This window comes from Pongo pygmaeus, chromosome 14, assembly GCF_028885625.2.
Source record: "Pongo pygmaeus isolate AG05252 chromosome 14, NHGRI_mPonPyg2-v2.0_pri, whole genome shotgun sequence".
NCBI classification, from domain to species: domain Eukaryota; kingdom Metazoa; phylum Chordata; class Mammalia; order Primates; family Hominidae; genus Pongo; species Pongo pygmaeus.
The window spans coordinates 50,157,809-50,183,205 of NC_072387.2; the positions used below are offsets into that span (position 1 = coordinate 50,157,809).

The 25,397-nt window shown below is 41.2% G+C and overlaps 1 protein-coding gene across 2 annotated transcripts in view; it reads right to left on the reverse strand.

Annotated features, from left to right (window-relative positions):
- VWA8 (von Willebrand factor A domain containing 8) overlaps nucleotides 1-25,397 on the reverse strand; it is a 393,780-nt gene that overhangs the window by 30,903 nt on the left and 337,480 nt on the right. For both annotated transcript variants that reach the window (XR_010123553.1, XM_054445896.2), the window contains exons 38-40: nucleotides 12,680-12,788; nucleotides 9,270-9,426; nucleotides 2,856-2,964 (exon numbers count right to left, since the gene is read on the reverse strand). Coding sequence is in view for 1 of the 2 variants with exons in the window: in XM_054445896.2 (XP_054301871.2) it covers nucleotides 2,856-2,964; nucleotides 9,270-9,426; nucleotides 12,680-12,788 (375 nt within the window). In the remaining variant the exon portion in view is untranslated. The remainder of the gene's footprint in view (nucleotides 1-2,855; nucleotides 2,965-9,269; nucleotides 9,427-12,679; nucleotides 12,789-25,397) is intronic.

A 25,397-nucleotide genomic window follows, 5' to 3' on the forward strand; every position in this document is an offset into this window, starting at 1 on the left:
TTGGAGAAAGAGAAAAGAGACCCTAACAAACAATAATGAACTGAGCTTTGGGCCGCACCTGCCTTGCTAGCCATACAGCCCAGGACAGGTTACACCATCTTTCTAATCTTCTGGTCTCTCATTCATAAAGTGGGGGCAAAAGATGGCAAAAATGGAACCAATATTTCACAGGATTATGAGAATGGACACAATGTATGTTTCCTCATCTATCAAATGTAGAAAATTATACATACTGGTTTCTGTAGAGGTTAAATAGCACAATGAATGCAAAGTACCTGACTGGGTACCCGGCCTGTAATCCAGGCTGATAAATCTTAGCAAGTACAATGAAGGTAACGATGAAGTGAATCCTTCTGTAGAGAATGCTGCATGCTAGGCATTGTTTAAGCATATCATCTGAATTCTTCACTAACACACTACTATCTGTCATTCCCATTTTACAGAACCTAGGCTGTCTGGCTGCAGAGAATGACAATAATGATGGAGGTGATCTTGGTGACGATGACGATGTAAAGCACCTAGTAGAATGCCTGGTGCATGGTAAATTCTCAGTAAATGCTTGCTATTATTATAATGCTGGTATTGTTTGTAAAGATTTCTAAAGATGGAAGTTCTACATCTATTTTAGCTACTTATTCAAGGATTAAATTGCTTTTGTCTTCTTTCCTATATCTTAAAACTCTTTCTTGGTATTACTTAAGCCTATTTTCTCTTTTAGATCTCCAGAGAGGAAGAGGATAAGCTCCCCTGAAATAATTACTCTTGTTGAGGATATTTAGTAAGTTATTGACTCCAACCCCCTTAAGGATTTTTAAAAAATAGGTGCTACTTTGTTTTCCATGCATTTAATCTTACTTGTTGCTTTTACCTGAGACCTTCAGAGTTTTCTTTCATTCCTCTTTGAAAGCTGAAAGCAAAACTGGACACTGTTTTCTGATACTGGTCTCACTGTTGTGGTGATTAGCGGAAGAGCCATTCCTTGATGCTAACTCTAATTCTAACCCAGGCTTCATTTGTGTGTGATTGTGAGAAGTCAGAGCAGTGGACCTGACTTTTCATCTTTTGGCTGATTGTATAAACACGATACCATTTATCTAAAGCACTGATCTGAGGATTAAATGTGATAGTGCTTGTAAAAGCAACTATAGCATAGTCCCCAACAAATACCAATTAAGACATCAACTAATACCAGATGAGGAATCTGATACCTTCAATTAAAAATGTATTCTTATATCCCTTTGTAGCACTACGAATCCTCTAAGGGCCTCTGTTTCTGCCCACAGGGTAGGACTCAATGTTGTCTGCATGTTCTTGTGGCATCCAGGGCTATTCAGGATCTGGTGCCTACGACTCTGGCAGCCTCCTCTCTTGCCAGTGTCTCCCACCAGGGTGTGCTTTTCTCAGCCATACCAAATACTCTGTCCTTCTCTGAACTCAATGCGCTCTCCTATACCTCTGTGCACTTGTGCATACTGCTTCCTCTGTTGGACATGCCCTGACTCCTTAAGCACATGGGAAATTCCTTAGCATCTTTCAAGAGTAAATTCAAACATTACATTCTCCACAAAGCCTTTCCTCATTTCGTCTCATAGCATTGTGTGCAAAATTCTCCACAGAATTTAGGAAATTTAGTTGACTTTGAGTCCCTTCTTTGAGGGCAGAAGATGTATCTTAGTTTTCTATCTCTAATGCCTGGTGTGCATCGAGAACTTAAGAAGTGAGTGAATCACTGAACCATACTCATTCTCAAGTCTTAGGATAGGCACCATTCTCCCATCACTCTCACCTCCTCTGAATCATCCATTTTGGCCCTTAGCCAACTATTGCCTTACCCTGAAGCTCAGAGCCAACCTGGCAGTGTCCTGGTGCTCTCAATGTCCAGGGCAATGAACACTTGTCAAATGAGTGACTATGTAAGAAGATCCAATCATTCAATATCATGTTGTTCACATAGTTTATATAAAGTCTTATGCTGTTTCATCCTAAACAACTGCATATAGATTTTTTTTAAAGCACATGGTTTAATTTTTACATTTCTTAGATTTTGAAATTAGACATCTGGTTAATTATTATAAAGATCTTTCCTCCTGGAAATGACAGAACTTTTATTATCTCTGGATACGGTTTAGATCTTTTGAAAAAATAAGGCTTTTCCAGAGTTTTGGGTTAAAATGGTGGATTAAAAACTGCATCACACAAGTTCTAATCCCCAATACTTAGCAAAAATAATAAAACTTCCCCCAGAAGAACAATTACAAATAAGAACCAAAAAGGGAAAGGCAATCAGCTTGAAATACTTCATGGAAAAGAAACACAAGATTCCAGAGTAGAATGGAGAAGCAGGGCACAGCTTGGCTCCCAACCTTCTTCCTTTGTCCTGAAATGAGGCTTTGCTTTCTCTTTAGACAAAATAGTCTGATTTTGTTTGTGATTTTTAAGGAACACTCAGCCCCTCCTAAATTATTTGTGCAAACCGACCACAGAGCACAATTTCTAATTTGAAATTTCCAAACAATAGTCATGCTTAGGAAATACTGAAGTGTCTTAATATTTTCAGGAGCAGTAGCAGTACCAACTGGTTCCTCAGCATTGAGAGCTTTGTGAAACTGCAAAAGGGCAGGCAATGTGAGAGCAAGGGGAGGACAGAAAGAGGAGGAGCCAGGGGACATACAGAATACATACACTGGATGATCAAAAAGAAAGCCATGGGATAGTCCAGTTTTATGCAGACATTTTCACACTGATACATTTTTTCAGACTGGCTAATTAGGGTTCAGATAATTTTCTCCAAGACTTTAGGAACGTGTCCAGGTTTGGGCCCAGGTTATTTTCTTGGTCCATAAGTAGAAGATTACCTGTAAATTATCCAGGATGATTCGGAGGGAGTGCACCTGTCGCCGAACAGCACCTGAAAACCTTTCATAGGTTGCAGCATCGTATTCACTCATTTGGATCTCCTTTAGCCTGAGACCAGAAGAATATAAAAAGTTAACAGCTTAAATCATGTATATGTGGGTTTTTACTTCCATTCACCTCCTGCTAGAACTTTAGCAAACTCCTTGGAAACTCAGATTCCTGTTGAGGAGAAAAGGCAAGAAGTGATGTCTCCAGCTATGCTTCCAGATTCAAAGGAGGTAACATCCAGTAGTGTGCTAGTAAATAGTTAACAAACTAGGACAAGAAAAAAGTCCTAGATTTGTAGTGTTTGCTGATTTCCATGATGTAAACCTTGCCACCATGATCAGTTACAAGCTATGAACAGTGAGTTAGAAAAAAATGTGCACAATTGGCTCTCATGAGCCAGTATGAATTGGCTTTGTGGTACACACCATTGCTATATCCCAAAGCCATATTGTGATGTTTGCAGCTGATCAGTTCATGTGGCAGATTCCTAAGAGGGTTCCCATGGGTTGCTTTTTAAGATCAAGATCACGTATTTGGTTGACCAAGATAACAGTTCAAGCCTAAAGAATGTAAGTTAATGTGCTGCTATGTATCCCTATGTGAGAGTTTTCTAAAATTGCTGACAGTGTAATTTAGACAGGACAATTGTATTTTAATATTATTGTGGCTTTGAAATTCTGTCTTCCCAGTATGCTGCTCCTTTTTATCAGTTTTTATCATTTGCTTCACTGAAGCCCCACCAGCACACTAGAAGCTCCCCGTACACATCACATGCCCTGCAAGTGCTTCTCTCCCACTTGGAGTATCCCTCCCCTGACTTTGCTTACTAACTCCCACTTACTCTTCAAGACTCAAGTCAATGATTGCCTCCTCCAGGAAGTCTGCTCTGATCCCCGGGTCTTTCTTCTGTGCTCTTATCTCACTTCATTCCTCCCTCAGAGAATTTGCTCTCCATGCTGTAACTATCTGCCTCCTGTCTCCCCAACTAGGCTCTATACTCCTTTAGGTAAGGGCTGAGTCTTTCTCATCTTTATCTTTACAGTGCCTAGCATGGAACCTAACATATAATGGGTGCTCAAAATAAGTAGAAATGAATGACTGAAATAAAAATACAACTCGGCATTACTAAAATGCAGCATCTTAAACTGTCAGTAGAAAGTTCATTCAGAGTGAACTCTCTTGGGTTTTACAGTGTTGTACCCATAATACATTAACTTAATCACACATTTATATAAATTTCTATAAATATAAAAGGTGCTGATATTAGGACAAGGAATAATAAGTGCATATCTCAAAGGCCCAAGAATAACATAATCTTCTAAACTAGTGTGTATGTTTATGCATGCAATGTTAGAGATATGAATCCTAGGTGTATTGCTGAAACTCTTATCTAATGTGTATTTTTTATCACCTTGAGCTAAAACAGAAACCTCAAATACTGAATGAGAATAAATGTTCTCTATTCCTCCCTGTCAGGTTGAGCACTGGGAAAAATCCATTCACCATGGGGGAGAGCGCTAGAAGCTTATTACAATTACATAATGCTAGGCCTAGACTACCATGGGGCAGACTGGCATTCCTGCCCTATCACCCCACTGGATAATACCCACTTAGGTTTCAAGATCTAGCTCAAAGGCCACATCCTTTGAAGTCTTGCTTGAGCCCTTGCATAAAGCTGGCCATTCCCTTTTCATGTGCCCTATACAGACATCTACCATGAAACTCACATACTTTATTGCTTTAATAGATAGGCCTGTTGCCCTCTATTATGGTGTTTTCAAATTTTTCTTTCCATAGTAGGAAATGTTTTACATTGAGATCTTGTATACACAAATGCATGTATGTATATAGGATAACTGAACCAAAAATTTAATGAAAAATACTTTTATTACATGGGATGTACTCTGATGTTTTCTATTCTATTCCTCAGGGAGAAGGACCATGTTTTATTTTTTCATTGAACTTCCAGTACCTACCACAATACCTGCCTGGCACACAGTGGCACTCAATAAGTGCTGCTAGATGGCACTTTGAAAACACTGACTATTAAAAGGTAAATATAGACAAGGCCACTATAATATCTGAATGGTTGTATCTTGAGGTGACATGCCAAGGTGCCTTTCTAAATCTAATTAACTCTCAGTCCTGAAGAATAAAAAGAAATACGTGTATAGGACTTGACCTCCTGACAATACCTCTTGTATTTAGTTTCTGGCAGTCTCTGAAATCTCTCTATGACTTTTTATTAGATTAAGTTATGTCTCAAGTATCAAGGCTGACAGAAGCTGGGCACAATGAACAATGCAGGACATGCCACCTACCCCTTCATACCTAAACCGGTGTGTGTTTATATGTCAATATGCTTCTTCTCAAATAAGCGAGATTAGCACTGATTAGAAACAAATGTAGACACAGCTGTCCATGGGGTGGGGAGGGGATGGAGGAGAGAATATATAGAAATATGTGATTAAATTAGCGCATTATGGATACGACTCTGTAAAACCCAAGAGAAATCACCCAGCAAATGAACTTTCTACTTACAGTTAGTTTAAGATGCTGCAATTTAAATAATCCTGAGTCGTATTTTTATTTCAGCCATTCAATTCATTTTCAGCATCCACTATATGTTAGGTACTATGCCATATATTTCTATAAATATAAAAGGTACTGATATTAGGACGGGGAATAATGAACCTATGTCTCAAAAGCCTAACCATAACACAATCTTCTAAACTACTGTGTGTGTGTGTACGCGCGCGCGCACGCACACATGCAATGTTGGAGGTATGGGTTGTAGGTGTATACATAAATACAAACATATATACACACATAAAAACACATATGTACATACATACACACATACATATCAAGGAAGGAGCTAGCCATTTGGTAAGCCACCTGGAGCAGACTGATCTTTGCAGAGTGATCAGAATTAGCTCCAGTTATAGGCCTACCACTGGTGCGATCATGTTGCACCCAAAACAAACCACATGCTGTTTTAATTATGAAGAAATCTGGAAACCATATTCCAGATTGTGTCGGTTTTCAGAAAGATCGCCTACAAGGCAATCAAAGCTGATAAATTTTGAAAGATGATGACTGAAGCAAGGGATGTAGAAAGAAAAGAAATTTTAGCCTCTGGATCAAATGAGGTACCCATTGCTAATACTCTCAAGCCCACAAAACTAGCTGGAAACATATCTTTCTGCCTCTTTAACCCTGATCAAAACTGCAGGGCACAGCTGCTTCACATCCTAGTAATCTTTGTGGACTAACTGCATTTTGTTGGCACAGTATATTTTTAAAGGGTATATTTATTGTTACGTAAGAGTCTGGGAATTTTAGTTCTCATTTTACTTTTTCTTATAGGTCAGACTTAAATACTATAATTTTGAATCAATTATAAGGAAAACAAACATAAGCTTAGATCCACTGTGTGAGGCTGATTAGTTTTGCAAATGGTAGTGGATGCAATCTCCACAGCTGGTGCCTACCCTAGACGCTTTTCTAAGTGTGTACATGTACCTCATTGTCTATTTCATTTGCTTTTCACTGGTATAATGTTTCTGTTCTATTTTATTCATGTTTTATGCTTGTCTCTCTCTGTTAGTCTGCCTGAGTTAATATATTCTTGATATGTAAGGGCTGGTATCTAGCTTAAAACCAGATACAAATAGATGCTATTAAAATGCTGTGTTGATGATGTCAGGAACCCACTTAGCAGCAATAGGCTCTCCAAGGCACTACACAAACTTTCTGGCTCACAGCTAGGACTGCCTAGTTTCAGCCAGTCTCTGAATTAAGTACTAAAGGATGAGTCCATTACTTGTATGCATGTGTGTATCATTCATTCCACAAATACATATGAAGGTTTGCTACATACCAGGTTCTTGGTGTAGGTCCTGGGGTTATACTAGAGCACAAAACAGATGGATGCCTGCCCCCCAGGAACTTATAGTCAGAGGAGAGACAATCAATTATTCACACAAATCACATAACGGGAAAGAGTGATAAGAGTTATGGAGAAAAGGTACAGGATGCCATAAAAGCATCAATGGTGGGAGCTGACCTCATTCTGCATATGCCTAAGTGACAAAACCGTTTGAAAACCTATTATTTGATGATAGTGAAGAATTATTACTTTTTAAAGACTCAATAATAGTATTGTGAGTTTGTATTTTTTTGTTTTTATATTATGCAGATACACTTGGAAATATTTACAATGAAATGATAGAAGTCTTGGATTAGCTTCAAAACAAGCCAGCAGAGAAGACTAGGAGTGGAGCCAGATTTTTCTTCTTGAAGATGGGGGGTCGGGTCCATCGCATTCATTATATGTTCTTCTCAACTTTTATATTTGAAAAGTTCCTAATAAAAAGTTGAAAAATTTTCAGCAGCATTAAATGAAATATTCACCAAATGGGATGAAAGTCCCATTTCTACATGAAAGTAGAAAGCAACATCTTTCTCTTGGTGTTTTGCTGTGCCCCATCTTTCTCAGGATCTCCATGTGTTTCTATTCCTTTCTCTCCTTTCTCACGCGCTTGGCCAACTCCTCTGTCTTTCAACCACCTTATGGTATTCTCTTTTACTTCAACTGAGACTCTTCTCTGCAGCATTTACTAGAGGTGTATATTTTCCTCATCCCTTCCCCATGTCCTCTCTTTCCTCTCTTACATCCGCTAAATTCATTTGCGTTATGGGCACAGATGCCCCTTACTTCTTCCCCTGTAGGGCCATTGTCCTGAAGAGAACCACACTCCTTACTCCTATTACGGCAACAGGAGAAGGGGGTACATACTTGTGGCCAGGCACTGTTACCTTTCTGCCTCCCTGTGAACTATGCGTGTGCCAGAACACTCTATCTACCTGTCCACTTGGGCAAAAATTTAGACTGAACAATTATTTGGCAGGTTTTAAGGTTGGCAACAATAGAACTCATTAATTGCGGAGGGGAGAATGACACATGTCCAATTGTTTAGTTCTTTTTCTAAATGGGTACTTTATAATTCATAAGAAATGTAGAGAACTTTCATTCTAACAAGACTGTTCACTACACTATTCTCTACCCTTTTTTGAGAGGTATAAACACTTTCATTCCTAACATAGTTACCTGTTCTCGTAACCTCCCTGGGAGAAAGGGAGAGTGAATTTTATTTCCAGAAGAGCAAATTCAGGCACAAAGAGGACAGATAAACTGTCAATAGTCACCAGGGAAGCCAGCAGAAGGGCTAAGAGCAACACTCTTGCCTCTAGCATCAAGCGTGTTATTTACCTGCTGAACCCTCAAGGGTCTGAGCTGGCAGGCTTTCCTGAGGGTGTGGCGGCAGGGCCTGCATTCTTGTCTCTATTATCCTGTACTGTTTACTTGCAGGATGTGGAAGCACAGCATGTAATGTAATACCAGATGTTCTACGTGGGAGGAATTTCATAACTCATACATTTTAGCATGCTTTTTTCTAACTGCGCCCAGCTCCTTTCATGCAGCACAAAAATAAATGTAAATCTGCTTCCCAAACTACTACCAGGTCCTGGAATCTAAAAGGAAATATGGTGGTTCTTTGGTATTTTTCACTTTTAGCTGAAACACACATGTGGATGTCTAGGGTAACATCATGTGGATTCTTCTTATTTTTTAAATGGCTCCTATTGTAGTGGCCCAGAACAGCTGGGGAATGTCCGAGGGCCACAGGCTCACTGGCCTAGATTAAGGCCTCTACTCACTGATGAGGCCTCCCCATCCAAACTCACTGTCCCTCCTCCCGAGCTGGTACCCATTATCCTGAGTGGGCTAGCTGCCTCTCTCTGCCATAGACACTATGCTCATCCTGCCCTGGTGCCTCTGCTCATTTAGTTGTCCCTTTCTGAAATATTCTAGCTCTTCTCTTCCCATCTCTAAATCCTAGCTGAGCTCTGGCCCCACCTCACATCAGCCCACTAAACTTGCCTTTCTCTGCACTGCTGGAGGGGACAGCCTCCGCACCCTATGACTTTAGCACTTAACTCTGTGCATGTGTGTATGTATGTTCCCTTGTCCTGTCTCCGCACTAATCTGCAAGATTTCTGAGGGCAGGAAGGGACCATTGTGTAGACTTACCTGAATTCCCTATGTTGCCTAGGAACAGATAGACATGGATGGGGTGATTTGAGCTTTAGATTTTAAGGAGCCTGAGTAGAAAGAACAGGGGATTTTGTTTATTTGGCTGTTTCAGTTAGGGACGGGGATAGCTGAGGATTTCAGTTTGAGGTCCGAGTTGCTGCATGAGGTGGAGGTGGAAACACACACAAATCTAGGTTTCCCCACAGTCCATCATGACGTTTCACCATAGCAGTAGTGCTGCTCTAAATGCGATGGGAACACTGACCTCTGCTGGAATGCTCTCTGGCCCATCTCTCTAGCAGCTCTCTTGATCTCTTCGGGAACTGCATCTTTCTCAGCCTGAGAGACCTGGTACACCGTATGGCCTGCATCCAGCCGGTAAGGGCCTCCTTTGCCACCCAGGCCTGCCGTGTCTCTTCCCCCTGGAAGGCAAACGTGGAAATTCAGATGATAAATCTGAACTTGACCACAGAAAAAAAGTTGGGTCATGGTTTTAGGACAGCCTTGTGGAGGATATTAATTGTACTTAACTAGTAATTAAACAGTCAAATTACCTTCTTCTGGAAAAAGATGTATTCTCTTGTTTAGGATGCTTTTCCTTTTTCCCATCCATTAAAATACTACCTATATATCAAGGTTTACTCCAACTTCTATGATACCTTAGCTAATGCCGCTACCTCGTAAGGATCCATACTCTTGTGTACTATTTGTTATCCTTTCATATTTATTTTTCTCACCAACTATATGATGGATGAGATATTTTATTTACTTTTGTACTACCGCACCTGTAAGAGTGGTTTGAATATCATAGATACTTAGTATATATTTGTAATTAAATGAACAACTGTTTCCCTCCCTCACATATTACCTTAGTTTTCCTTAAAAAACCTAGACAGTTAAGCTATAAATACTGTTTTTTTGTGTTTTGCAAATTATAAAAATAATGCACAGAGAGGCGAAATGACATATTCAGGACCTCGTATCACTGGCTTAGCCAAGATTAGAAGCCAATTATTACACCAACTTTGACTTTTGGTTTGAACAATATATAACATAAACACCACCAGCTTTAGAACAGTCTTTCAATAGAAACTCAAGTTTACATAATACATATTACATATACATATTACGTTTTATAACATAACATTGTATGAACTGTTCATATTGTAAATGCCTGTAAGGCCAGGTAGGTCATATGATAAAAAGTGGTGGGGACATTGGCTAACTTAGGATTTACCTTGTCTAAATACATGAAAATTGAAATTATTTTAAAACACTACATGGACCAGAGAAAAAAACACATCTGTTGGCTAGATTTGGCCTTTGGGCTATAAGATTGTTACCCCTATTTAGGGGTAGATTAGAATACTAGTAACCCGTTTCTTTTGTTCATTCACATATAACTTGAGAACTTAGAAGAGAATCCAATATTGGAGGGTCAGTATAGTATATTATAATACACTGCTATTGTAGAGTATATTATGATATAGTTAAACCAGACTGCCTGGGTTTGAATCCTGGCTCCAACCCACCAGCCATTTATCTTTGGGGAATTACTTGACTTCTCTGTGTCTCAGGCTCCTCTCTATAAAGTGGGGATACTAATATTATTTACTTCATGGGATTGTCATGAAGCTAAAATGCTTAGAGCAGTATCTGGCACATAATAAAAGCCATATAATGGACTGCTTTTACTATTATTATTAAACAAAGCCTAGTTACACAGAATTAGGCAATTTCTAGTTTCATAAAGTGGAAAATTTGAAGGCTTTTAGACTTCGGGTAAATTATGTTACATTTTTCTTTCACCATCACCACCCCCACCCCCACCTTACCACTGAGCTTTAACTGGTCTAACAAAACTAAAACCAAGAACCCAATATGAACTGCTTTCCTTATGAAAGTCCAGGTAGGTCATTTCCTTTTGGGAAATACCATGAGAACTGCCTATTAATTACACTACTTTAATCTTTTGATTGGAACATATTTCACTTTTATTGAGAAATGGGTGGTGGAAAATTCCTTCTGGGGATGTGTGTGACTCCCATTTCTTACTCATGGCCAGCCAATAGGCAGAGGGGTGCAGTAACTGGACAGTGACAATGAGCTATAGGAGGAAAAGGTGTTTCTGGGATCTAACTCCTTTCCTACAGGAGGGTATCCTGAGTATGGGTGGATCATGAATTTGGGCTGAAAGCTTCCTAGGTGCTGAGATGTTATCATTCTGGTGAAAGGGAGAAAGTGGTGGAACCATCAGAAGCTGGTGTGAGTGACTGGCCACGTGAGTCACAGGGCCCCGGGGAAAGTCGCACTGGGGTGGAGCAGGAGGTGCTCTTCATGATCTCCACTTCCCAGAGCCTGTAATTTGTACTACTTAAATGAAAATGCTTACCAGAGGTTCTAAGACTGCAGGGCATAAGCCTGGACATTCCAAACCAGTTCAGAAGAGAATGGGGAGGGTGGGGAAGGGAGGAGCATTGATGAAGAAAGGGGAATCAAATGACTTGTTGGGCCAGAGCTCAGTTCAAAGTAAAGAATTCTGAGGGAAAAGAATGGCGGAGAGAAAAAGAGAAATTGAAGCCAAGGAGCCTTGATCAATTGAAAACTAAAAGCCAGGTGAAACAAATGTAGCCTCAATCTGGACAGATACGTGAGCTAGTATATTCAAGTTTGGTAATAAATAGGAATTTCTCCCCCAGAGTAGTCCACTGCTGGGAAACCACACCTGGCCAGCTCGTTCCACAATGCATTCCATATGGATTAAATCTTGTTGGCTTGATGCGAACTTCCAGATCAAAGGACATTTCTAAAAATAGCCTTAGTTTAAAGCTGATGCTTGATGAATAAACAGAGTAGGCAAGAAGTCCACAGGCCTATTTGATAGCACATTGTCTCAGCAGAGAAACCCATTTCCTCCCGAGGCTGTCAAGGCCAAGAGGCACAGACCATCCTAAGGAAGGTGAAGTACAGAGCTCCTGCCAGCACTCCTCACGGTGAGATAAGCTCAGACAGTGCGCACACAGTCTGGCCCTATTCCTGTGGACTCGCAGATGTGTCTGCTCCAGCTGCCGCAGAGGAAAAAGGAAGACGGCAGTCCTAGGAACAATGCCCTAGTTGGGCAGCCAAGAGGAAGGAGTCGGCCATCGGTTTAGACTGCAACCAGCCTTATCTCGAAATCTTGCATCCTCAACATACTTCGAAGATGTGGAAGACAAGGACCATATCTTTTCAAAGTCAGTTGCTCAAGAAAGAATTTACTGTGGATTTCTGGCATGATCCCAAGGTCATGGAATTTAAAAGAAGGGATTAACACTTTAGTGAAAATATTCTTCATGCCAGGCACTATGCTCAGTGCTTAACAATCGTAATCTCATTTAATCCTCACCACAATTTAAGGTAGTTCACACTATCCCCCTTTGACTGATGAAGCAACTCGAGGAGGATCGGCATGTTCTTAGGTCACAGGGTGGCAGAGCCTGTGGGACTCCAAATGCCAGGCTCTTCACATGCCTTGATGTCACGCTGGGGCAGAGGGCAAGACAACAATCCAACTGAGTAATGAAGGAGGCTGAGAAGGAAAGCCGGTCTCTGAGTCTCCTCAGGGGCGATGTGCTGGCCTAATGGGCTTGGGAAACCTCGGGAAGGCTGACTCAGGAGAATGCCTGTGCTACCAACCTGTTCCGCCAGCCCAAGTGTTGCCGCCCACGTGAGGCATGTTGTCTGGGTCCTCCTTCCCGTGTTTGGGGGAGCTTACATCTTCACCACTGTCTCTGCTGATTGTTATCTAAAAATGAAGAATTGAGAGATTTTTACTATCCTGTGACAAACACCAGGAACTGCATGACAGAAAAAAAATCATTTTCTCCTAAGTCCTTAAGGTATCACATAACCTCAGGCCACTGGACTTGATAAATGCTGTGAGTATTTGGCAAAAATTCCATCAGATGGATTCCAACATCCATCTAGTTGGGAAGAAGAACTAATTTTTTAAAAAACTCTTAAAGAAAAGTAAAGGAGCTGGACTGCATTATAGCTACAGAATTTTTCTGGTGCAAACCAAGCTGTGAGCATTTACATATGGCATGAGACTTACCAGACGCAGGGAAAATGGATCTCACTGGAGAGCGATATTTTGCCAGTGGTTTAAAAGGATCACCACCTAGCTGATCCAGCTGAGTCATTATATACACATTTACCCATTCTGTTTTCAAAGAAATCCCATTACTCTGAGAGATGCCATTTTACATACAATATATGGAAAAGAAAAACAAAAAGTTATGTACGTATGCCTTAGTGATAGATTTATGTTATATACTAAAAACTGCTTATTTATTTTTTTGACCCACTTCAATTTTTATTATGGTATTTTGTAGCTTTCCTAATTCATCTTTATTGTAAAACTAGATTTATGATTCCTGCAATTCAAATAGAATAAGAAGTACTTTAGCCTTCCTCTGTGAGAGCCTGAAGTTCATTGCTTCCTATTTCATTCAGTACAGTGTCACCAAAAGGAGTGACAACCACACAGAAATTTCAATCCTAGTAGTTCAGTAGACACTACTCCACAATAAAAAGAAATCAAAGCATTCACATTTTATGCAAACCATGAGCCTGCTCTCAGATGTAATGATTTCCCAGAAGACAAGATCAAATTCTCATTCATTTGTTCAAATAAGACTTAAAGAAAATGTACTGATGGAACATTCTGTGAGGTACCATGGGGCCTACAAAGCCATTGACGATTGGTTCCTGCCCTCAAACTGCTTACAGTGGAACAAGAGAGCTTACAAATAAATGGTCCTGAAATCAGTCTTTAGAGTTAACCATTCCATGTTGGTACATGGGATTTTCATTCTTCATGTTGGGATTAATGCAGTTAGGTAGGTAATTTGAGGTCTTTGCAAATAAAATGGCCATTCAGAATAAAATCAAGACAACTTCTACTGTCTTATGTCCAAGTTGGTTCATTTCAAGTGTTATGACATCGTAGGGATTTTAATTAGCTGGACTTTTCTGCAAATAGTTTTGGCAGGATCAACAAAGCTTTTGCCAAAACTTCAGCACGCTCCAAGAAAATTTAGCAGCCAGACATGACAACTGATATAAATTCCACACACATAATCATGCTCTAAAAATGGGTGAAAATAATTTTTCCTCCTGTTTTCTTTCTTTTTTTTTTTTAATTAAGTATTTATTGATCATTCTTGGGTGTTTCTCGGAGAGGGGGATATGGCAGGGTCATAGGATAATAGTGGAGAGAAGGTCAGGAGATAAACACATGAACAAAGGTCTCTGGTTTTCCTAGGCAGAGGTCCCTGCGGCCTTCTGCAGTGTTTGTGTCCCTGGGTACTTGAGATTAGGGAGTGGTGATGGTGATGGCTCTTTTTTTTTTTCTTTTTTTTTTATTATTATTATTATTATACTTTAGGTTTTATGGTACATGTGTGCAATGTGCAGGTAAGTTACATATGTATACATGTTCTTAAAGAGCATGCTGCCTTCAAGCATCTGTTTAACAAAGCACATCTTGCACCGCCCTTAATCCATTTAACCCTGAGTTGACACAGCACATGTTTCAGAGAGCAGGGGGCTGGGGGAAAGGCCATAGATCAACAGCATCCCAAGGCAGAAGAATTTCTCCTAGTCAGAACAAAATGGAGTCTCCTATGCCCACCTCTTTCTACACAGACACAGCAACAATCTGATCTCTCCTTCCTTTCCCCACACTTCCCCCCTTTCTTCTCAACATAACCACCATCGTCCTCATGGCCCGCTCCCGATGGTCACTGTCTTTTCGGAGCTGTTGGGTACACCTCCCAGACGGGGCGGCCGGGCAGAGGCGCTCCTCACTTCCCAGACGGGGCGGCCGGGCAGAGGCGCTCCTCACCTCCCAGACGGGGCGGCCGGGCAGAGGCGCTCCTCACTTCCTCCCAGACGGGGCGGCAGCCAGGCAGAGGTCCTCCTCACTTCCCAGACGGGGCAGCCGGGCAGAGGTGCTCCTCACTTCCTCCCAGACGGGGCGGCAGCCAGGCAGAGGCGTTCCTCACTTCCCAGACGGGGCGGCCGGGCAGAGGCGCTCCTCACTTCCTCCCAGACGGGGTGGCAGCCAGGCAGAGGCGCTCCTCACCTCCCAGAAAGGGCGGCCGGGCAGAGGCAATCCTCACTTCCCAGACGGGGCGGCCAGGCAGAGGCGCTCCTCACTCCCCAGACGGGGCGGCAGGGCAGAGGCACTCCTCACATCCCAGACGGGGCGGCCGGGCAGAGGTCCTCCTCACTTCCCAGACGGGGCGGCCGGGCAGAGGTGCTCCTCACTTCCTCCCAGACGGGGCGGCAGCCAGGCAGAGGCGCTCCTCACCTCCCAGACAGGGCGGCCGGGCAGAGGCGCTCCTCACTTCCCAGATGGGGCGGCCGGGCAGATGTGCTCCTCATCTCCCAGACGGGGCGGCTGGGCAGAGGTGCTCCTCACTTCCTCCCAGACGGGGAGGCGGCCGGGCAGAGGCACTCCTCACCTCCCAGACGGGGCAGCCGGGCAGAGGGGCTCCTCACTTCCCAAACCTTGGGTGGCCGGGCAGAGGCGCTCCTCATCTCCCAGACGGGGCGGCCGGGCAGAGGCGCTCCTCACTTCCCAGACGGGGCGGCCGGGCAGAGGTGCTCCTCACTTTCCAGACGGGGCGGCCAGGTAGAGGCGCTCCTCACTTCCTCCCAGACGGGGTGGCGGCCGGGCAGAGGTGCTCCTCACCTCCCAGACGGGGCGACCGGACAGAGGCTCTCCTCACTTCCCATACAGGGCGGCCAGGCAGAGGGGCTCCTCACATCCCAGACGATGGGCGGCCAGGCAGAGGCGCTCCTCACTTTCTAGACGGGGTGGTGGCGGGGCAGAGGCTGTATCTTAGCACTTTAGGAGGCCAAGGCAGGCGGCTGGGAGGTGGAGGCTGTAGCGAGCCAAGATCACGCCACTGCACTCCAGCCTGAGCACCACTGAGCATTGAGTGAGCGAGACTCCGTCTGCAATCCCAGAACCTCGGGAGGCCGAGGCGGGCAGATCACTCGAGGCCAGGAGCTGGAGACCAGCCCGGTCAACACGGCGAAACCCCGTCTCCACCAAAAATACAAAGACCAGTCAGGGTGGCGGGGCGCGCCTGCAATCCCAGGCACTCAGCAGGCCGCGGCAGGAGAATCACAGGAGCCCGAGGCAGGGAGGTTGCAGCGAGCCGAGATCACGGCAGTACAGTCCAGCTTTGGCAACAGAGGGAGACCGAAAAAAGAAGGAGAGGGAAACCAAAGAAAGAGGGGAGAGGGGGAGGGGAGAGGGAGAGGGGGACGGGGAGGGGGAGGGGGAGAGGGAGAGCCCTCCTGTTTTCTTAAACAAGCAAGATAGCTAGGAACATTTAGAGAAAAAAATAAACATTTAAAATACTTTCCCCAAAACTTGCCACCATTTTTCAACTCGTTTATAAATAATGTAAGAGATAAGCAGTAAATTAAAATACATATACTGGCTACAAGAATTCCAGAAGAGCACTAATCAATAAAATTTTCTGTGTTGATGAAAATGTTTATATTTGAGGTGACCAATATGGCAGTCACTAGCCATTAGCTCAATATGGCTGTGAGCATGTGAAATATGGCTTGTGCGACTGAGGACCTGAATTTTAAATTTTATTTAGCTAACTAAAATTTAAATTTAAATAGCCATGTGTGCCAGTGGCCATTTCATCAGACAGCGCAGCTCAGGGACAAGCTTGCCTCAGACCTGGAGATCCTGTTTAGAGATCTTTGCAGCACCCTCTAGATGTACTCCATGAGAAATGAGAAGGACAAAGAACATTTCAAAACTGGTACAGAGTTTTATTCTGTTGCTAATTTAATAAATCTATATGAGGCTGGGCGCAGTGGCTCACACCTGTAATCCCAGCACTTTGCGAAAAACAAAACAAAACAAAACAAAAAAACTATATGAAAGGTATGATTACAGTCTAAATTTTTTTTTAAACAAACAGAATGGAACTAACATATGGAGATACTTTTTTTTTTTTTTTTTTTTTTGAGATGAAGTTTTGCTCTGTCACACAGTTTGGAGTGCAGTGGTGCAATCTTGGCTCACCGCAACCTCCGCCTCCCAGGTTCAAACAATTCTCCGGCCTCAGCCTCCCAAGTAGCTGGGATTACAGGCACCTGCCACCATGCCCAGCTAATTTTTTTATTTTGAGTAGAAACAGGGTTTCACCATGTTGGCCAGGCTGGTCTTGACCTCCTGACCTCAAGTGAGCCACCTGCCTCGGCCTCCCAAATTGCTGGGATTAGAGGCATGAGCCACTGTGCCAAGATACATTTTTTTTTTAAATAATAAGAAGATACTTTATTTTTTAATCATAAAGACACAATTTATTTTTATTTTTTATTATACTTTAAGTTTTAGGGTACATGTGCACAACGTGCAGGTTTGTTACATAAAGTATACAAGTGCCATGTTGGTTTGCTGCACCCATTAATTCGTCATTTACATTAGGTATTTCTCCTAATGCTATCCCTCCCCCAGCCCCCCACCCTGTGACAGGCCCTGGTGTGTGATGTTCCTCGCCCTGTGTCCAAGTGTTCTCATTGTTCAATTCCCACCTATGAGTGAGAACATGCGGTGTTTGGTTTTCTGTCTTTATGACAGCTTGCTCAGAATGGTGGTTTCCAGCTTCATCCATGTCCCTACAAAGGACATGAACTCATCCTTTTTTATGGCTGCATAGTATTCCATGGTGTATATGTGCCACATTTTCTTTATCCAGTCTATTACTGATGGACATTTGGGTTGGTTCCAAGTCTTTGCTATTGTGAATAGTGCCGCAATAAACATATGTGTGCATGTATCTTTATAGTAGCATGATTTATAATCCTTTGGGTATACACCCAGTAATGGGATGGCTGGGTCAAATGCTATTTCTAGTTCTAGATCCTTGAGGAACTGCCACACTGTCTTCCACAATGGTTGAACTAGTTTACAGTCCCACCAACAGTGTAAAAGTGTTCCTATTTCTCCACATCCTCTCCAGCACCTGTTGTTTCCTGACTTTTTAATGATTGCCATTCTAACTGGTGTAAGATGGTATATCATTGTGGTTTTGATTTGCATTTCTCTGATGATCAGTGATGATGAGCATTTTTTCATGTGTCTTTTGGCTGCATAAATGTCTTCTTTTGGGAAGTGTCTGTTCATATCCTTTGCCCACTTATTGATGGGGTTGTTTGATTTTTTCTTGTAAATTTAAGTTCTTTGTAGATTCTGGATATTAGCCCTTTGTCAGATGGGTAGATTGTAAAAATTTTCTCCCATTCTGTAGGTTGCCTGTGCACTCTGACGGTAGTTTCTTTTGCTGTGCAGAAGCTCTTTAGTTTATTTAGATCCCATTTGTCTATTTTGGCTTTTGTTGCCATTGCTTTTGGTGTTTTCGTCATGGAGTCCTTGCTCATGCCTATGTCCTGAATGGTACTGCCTAGGTTTTCTTCTAGGGTTTTATGGTTTTAGGTCTAACATTTAAGTCTTTAATCCATCTTGAATTAATTTCTGTATAAGGTGAAAGGAAGGGATCCAGTTTCAGCTTTCTACATATGGCTAGCCAGTTTTCCCAGCACCATTATTAAATAGGGAATCCTTTCCCCATTTCTTGTTTTTGTCAGGTTTGTCAAAGATCAGATGGTTGTAGATGTATGGTGTTATTTCTGAGGCCTCTGTTCTGTTCCATTGGTCTATATCTCTGTTTTGGTACCAGTACCATGCTGTTTTGATTACTGTAGCCTTGTAGTATAGTTTGAAGTCAGGTAGTGTGATGCCTCCAGCTTTGTTCTTTTTGCTTAGCATTGTCTTGGCAATGCAGGCTCTTTTTTGGTTCCACATGAATTTTAAAGTAGTTTTTTTTTTCAATTCTGTGAAGAAAGTCATTGGTAGCTTGATGGGGATGGCATTGAATCTATAAATTACCTTGGGCAGCATGGCCATTTTCACGATATTGATTCTCCCTATCCATGAGCATGGAATGTTCTTCCATTTGTTTGTGTCCTATTTCATTGAGCAGTGGTTTGTAGTTCTCCTTGAAGAGGTCCTTCACATCCCTTGTAAGCTGGATTCCTAGGTATTTTATTCTCTTTGTAGTAATTGTAAATGGGACTTCACTCATGATTTGGCTCTGTGTTTGTCTGTTATTGGTGTATAGGAATGCTTGTGATTTTTGCACATTGATTTTGTAACCTGAGACTTTGCTGAAGTTGTTTATCAGCTTAAGGAGATTTTGGGCTGAGACGATGGGGTTTTCTAAATGTACAATCATGTCATCTGCAAACAGGGACAATCTGACTTCCTCTTTTCCTAATTGAATACCCTTTATTTCCTTCTCTTGACTGATTGCAGTGGCCAGAACTTCCAACACTATGTTGAATAGGAGTGGTGACAGAGGGCATCCCTGTCTTGTGCCAGTTTTCAAAGGGAATGCTTCCAGTTTTTGCCCATTCAGTATGATATTGACTGTGGGTTTGTCATAAACAGCTCTTATTATTTTGAGATATGTTCCATCAATACCTAGTTTATTGAGAGTTTTTAGCATGAAGCGTTGTTGAATTTTGTCGAAGGCCTTTTCTGCATCTATTGAGATAATCATGTGATTTTTGTCTTTGGTTCTGTTTATGTGATGGATTATGTTTATTGATTTGCATATGTTGAACCAGCCTTGCATCCCAGGGATGAAGCCAACTTGATCTTGGTGGATAAGCTTTTTGATGTGCTGCTGGATTCAGTTTGCCAGTATTTTATTGAGGATTTTCGCATCGATGTTTGTCAGGGATATTGGTCTAAAATTCTCTGTTTTTGTTGTGTCTCTGCCAGGCTTTGGTATCAGGATGATGCTGGCCTCATAAAATGAGTTAGGGAGGATTCCCTCTTTTTCTATTGATTGGAATAATTTCAGAAGGAATGGTACCAGGTCCTCTTTGTACCTCTGGTAGAATTTGCTGTGAATCCGTCTGGTCCTGGACTTTTTTTGGTTGGTAGACTATTAATTATTTCCTCAATTTCAGGGCCTGTTATTGGTCTATTCAGGGATTCAACGTCTTCCTGGTTTAGTCTTGGGAGGGTGTATATACCTAGGAATTTATCCATTTCTTCTAGATTTTCTAGTTTATTTGCATAGAGGTGTTTACAGTATGCTCTGATGGTAGTTTGTATTTCTGTGGGTGGTGATATCTCCTTTATCATTTTTTATTGCATTTATTTGATTCTTCTCTCTTTTCTTCCTTATTAGTCTTGCTAGCGGTCTATCTATTCTGTTGATCTTTTCAAAAAACCAGCTCCTGGATTCATTGATTTCTTGAAGGATTTTTTGTGTCTCTATCTCCTTCAGTTCTGCTCTAATCTTAGTTATTTGTTGCCTTCTGCTAGCTTTTGAATTTGTTTGCTCTTGGTTCTCTAGTTCTTTTAATTGTGTTGTTAGGGTGTCGATTTTAGATCTTTCCTGCTTTCTCTTGTGGGCATTTGGTGCTATAAATTTCCCTCTACACACTGCTTTAAATGAAAGACACAATTTTTACAATAGTCCTACCACAGCCCCAAGGACTTCTGGGCTGCTTTCAGAAGGATCTTCAGAATCTATGGCTGGTTTTTAATATCTTTCATAGTGGCATTTATGTATTCTTTAAAAACAGATTTGATTTTTAATAAATAGTCAAATGACACTTAGAGTTGAATTCTGGTGGAAGCTATTTGCTAACTTGCTGGTAAACTTTGGCAAGTCAAGTAAGTTCTCCGGACCTTCATTTTCACATCAGAAACTAAGGAGGTTAAACTGAATTATTTCTACCATTACACCCAGCTTTGATGTGCTGTGACTGATTCAATGATTTCAAATCTGGTAAATAAGGTGATCAAAGTAGGGTTTTCATTAAAACCAGGTGCAATTATACAATAATGAGACAACTGACAGCTTCTCATTTACAATGGTTTGACATAACTTTTCAACTTTACAATGGGATGAAAGCAATACACACGTTCAATAGAAATCATACTTCAATTACCCATACAACCATTTTGCTTTTCACTTTTAGTATAATGTTTAATAAGTTATATGAGATATTCAACACTTTATTATAAAATAGGCTTCATGTTAGATGATTTTGTTCAACTGTAGGCTAATGTAAGTGCTCTGAGCATGTTTAAGATAGGCTAGGCTAAGCAATGAAGTTTGGTAGATTTGGTGTATTAAACACATTTTCAGCTTACCATATTTCTAACTTATGATGGGTTTATTGGGATGTAAGCCCATTGTAAGTCAAGGAGCATTTGTAATTTGCTTATATGCGTTAAGACTCTTCTATAGGCCAATTCTAAAAGAGAAGTTCCGAAAATAGCCTAAACAATTCGAAGAACCATTCTGAACACCATTCCTCACTTTGTGGGGCATGTGTGTGGATTCTGGTACACTATTTAAAAATAAATTTTAAAAAACCAGAAGAGGTATGAAAGGCAAATTCCTATGTATCTACTAACTTTACTTTCATCAAATATTATCTCCCTAAGACATTTCACACAACCCAGTTATTCTGCTGTAAGAGAACAGTCTTTTAAGAATAAGTATTACAAATGAAGGCACAAGGTAAAAGAAAAGGCCCCTCAAATAACCTCCCTCAGTTACCTTCAAAATTACACTGTTGAAGTTGCAAAGAAACCTATAATGGCCATCAGGGAGGCAGAAGACAGGCGATAAAATTTCTGGGCAGAAAGGAACTGGCATGTTCTTTGCCACTTTTGTGTCTTGCCAGGCCATCTGCTGGGAAATCGGGCTGTTCACATTGCCAACACAAGGCAGTTCCACACCAACCCTGAATAGGAGCCCAGAGATGTTTCAAAATCGAGAAATTCTTGACAAAAACAAACATCAGCCAAAACCTGATATGTTCCAGGGACAATTCCAGGGATGTTTAATTAGAAGGAAGGCATTTAGAGAGTTTATCTAATTTTGTGTCATTTTATGAATGCCACTCACTCACTCACAGGAATATATTTCTTTAGGTGGATGGGAGGAGTACATATGTCAAGAAGTTTTCAAAGCCATTTTAGGACATCTCTTACATCAATTGACAATGATTCATAAAAGATGCAAGTCAGGAATTCTAGGACAGTCCAACCCAGGACAGAAAGAAACTGGAACATACTCGGGGAGGCTTATCATTTGAGGAATTTTGTTTCCTGGGGACAGCCATGTGGTAGACAGCCACTAGCCATTCAGAAAGTTGATAAGCTGCTGTTTGCTTTCATGTGCGTGTTGAAAAGCATTTGGAATGTACTTCCTTTGAGAGCTGGTTTCATCTAGAAAAAGCTCAAGTAAGTAATTCCAATTACTGAAATAAACACTACTGAATTCACTTAAAGGGATCAAAAATTTCCCCAAAAAAGAAAATATTATGGCCCCTTATAACTTTTGATGCAACCCGATACTGAGCCCCTTGATGTATTTCTCACAGCTGACACAATCTGCTTTCTTTTAGGTAAGTGTGCTACAATTGTAAGAATCATTATCCTCTTACATGCGAATTAAAATGGAAAAAAACATGGATCTTGTAAATTACAACTCATAAAAATGTTCCAGAGTAAAGCCAGCACAGGGAAGGGACATGACTCACTGAAGCTCTGTAATTCTGGGCAAGGCCCATATATTTTAGGCTCCTCCTTGAGTTCATGACTTTTAAAAACCATCAATAAAATGATATAAATAGCCAGAATATAATCCTGGAAGAAAAGTGAGCTTTTAGAGGTATGACTGGACAACACAGCTGGAGACCAGGTGTGGCAAAGCAGACATTTCTCACGTGAGCCTACCTCACGTTCATTTCCTCTTTTTTCCTTTTAAACAGAAGTCGGATATATCATGCTTGGCTGGAATTAAGCACAATAATCCCATTCTCCTTTGTCAGTGACTGGTCTAGTGGAAGCCACGTGGTCTGAGACGTGAGAGAAAGTCTGCCAGGATGCTTCTAGGAAGCCTTCCCAGGTAAAAGAAGAGATGGTTGTGAGAAGAGCTTCTCACTGTCCTGGATGCACTGCTCTCTCGTCCCCTCCAACACACACACATACACATACACCCACTTCCTGCCTTGGGACACAGTTGAGTGAGAATATGATGCATAGAGCTGTAGCATCCACATGGTGACCATGTGTTAACAAGAGGATGGCAGATTAGAAGGCTGGAAGAGTCTATGCCCCAATGACATTGCTGAGCTGCTGAACCAGCCTTGAAGTCACTTGCCTCTAATCTCCTACATAAGTAAATAATACATGTCCTTATAGTTAAGCCATTGTTATTTGGGTTTTCTGCTACTTGGAGTCAATTGCATGCAAACTAACTGATTCATGTATTAAGGGATGAATGAGAGGCAGCAGGGCAGAAGCTACTGTCTTGATCTTCCTGAGACACATGCTAATGAGACATGCTTTGAATTTTCTGACATTAAAAATTACCATAACAACATTAGCACAGAAATCCTAATTATTACAGTTGCCCACTATCTTCTTGATTGATTAACAGGCAACTGAATGTATTCATTCACTCATACTCTTGTGCAAACATTCCTATGTATGCGTGTGGTGCATCTAGTACTCAGGTGGGATACAGAGATTTCTCACACAGGATCTTTGCTTCTAGGAGGATATTGTGTAAAGGGGAACAAAGTCACAGCACAAGATGATACAGGCTATGATAAGGTTCTGAATATACCTGCCTAAAACAAAATATTGTCTGAGGTTATTGTACCCACAGGTTAGAAATTTCTTTCACAGGAATAAAATAAGATTGATAGATGGCTAGCTAGATTAATAAAGAAATAAGAGAGAAGATCCAAATAAACACAATCAGAAATGACAAAGGTGACATTACCACCAACTCCAGAGAAATACAAAAAACCCCTCAGAGACTATTATGAACACCTCTCTGCACACAAACTAGAAAACCTAGAAGAAATGGATACATTCTTAGAAACATACAACCTCACAAGATTGAACCAGGAAGAAATTGAATACCTGAACAGACCAATAACATGTTCAGAAATTGAATCAGTAATAAAAAAACCTACCAACCAGAAAAAGTCCTGGACCAGAAAGATTCACAGCTGAATTCTGCCAAATGTGTAAAGAAGAGCTGGAACCAATCCTACTGAAATGATTCTCAAAAAATCTAGGAGGAACTTCTCCCTAACTCAATCTATGCAGCTAGCATCATTCTGATATCAAAACCTGGTAGAGACACAATGAAAAAAGAAAACTTCAGGCCAATATCCCTGATGAACATAGCTGCAAAAATCCTCAACAAAATGTTAGCAAATCAAATTAAGCAGCACATCAAAAAGCAAATCTATCACAATCAAGTAGGCTTTAATATTGGGATGCAAGGCTGGTTCAACATATACAAGTCAATAAATATGATTAATCACATAAACAGAACTAAAAATGAAAACCACATGATCATCTCAATAGATGCAGGAAAGGCTTTCAATAAAATTCAACATCCCTTCATGTTAAAACCCTCAACAAACTAGGCATTAAAGAAACACACCTCAAAATAATAAGAGCCATCTATGACAAACCCACAGCCAACATCATACTGAATGGGCAAAGGCTGAAAGCATTCTCTTTGAGAATCGAAACAAGACAAGGATGCCCTCTCATTACTCCCATTCCACACAGCACTGGAAGTCCTAGTCAGAGCAATCAGACAAGATGAAGAAGTAAAAGGCATCCAAATAGGAAGACAGAAAGCAAACATCTCTCTTCTCCCATGATATGATTCTATACCTATAAAACCCTGTAGTCTCTGCCCAAAGGCTCCTAGAACTGATAAACAACTTCAGTAAAGTTTCAGGATACAAAATCGATGTACGAACATCAGTAATATTTCTATACATCAATAATGTCCAAGCTAATGGCCAAATCAAGAATGCAATCCCATTCACAATAGCCACAAAAAGAGTAAAATACCTAGGAATATCATTAACCAGGGAGGTGAAAGATCTCTACAACGAGAATTACAAACACTGCTGAAAGATGACACAAACACACACAAATCAAACACTCATAAATCAAAGCAATGGCAACAAAAGCCAAAATTGACAAATGGGATCTAATTAAACTAAAGAGCTTCTGCACAGCAAAAGAAACTGCCATCAGAGTGAACAGGCAACCTACAAAATGGGAGAAAATTTTCGCAACCTACTCATCTGACAAAGGGCTAATATCCAGAATCTACAATGAACTCAAACAAATTTACAAGAAAAAAACAAACAACCCCATCAAAAAGTGGGCAAAGGATATGAACAGACACTTCTCAGAAGATATTTATGCAGCCAAAAAACACATGAAAAAATGCCC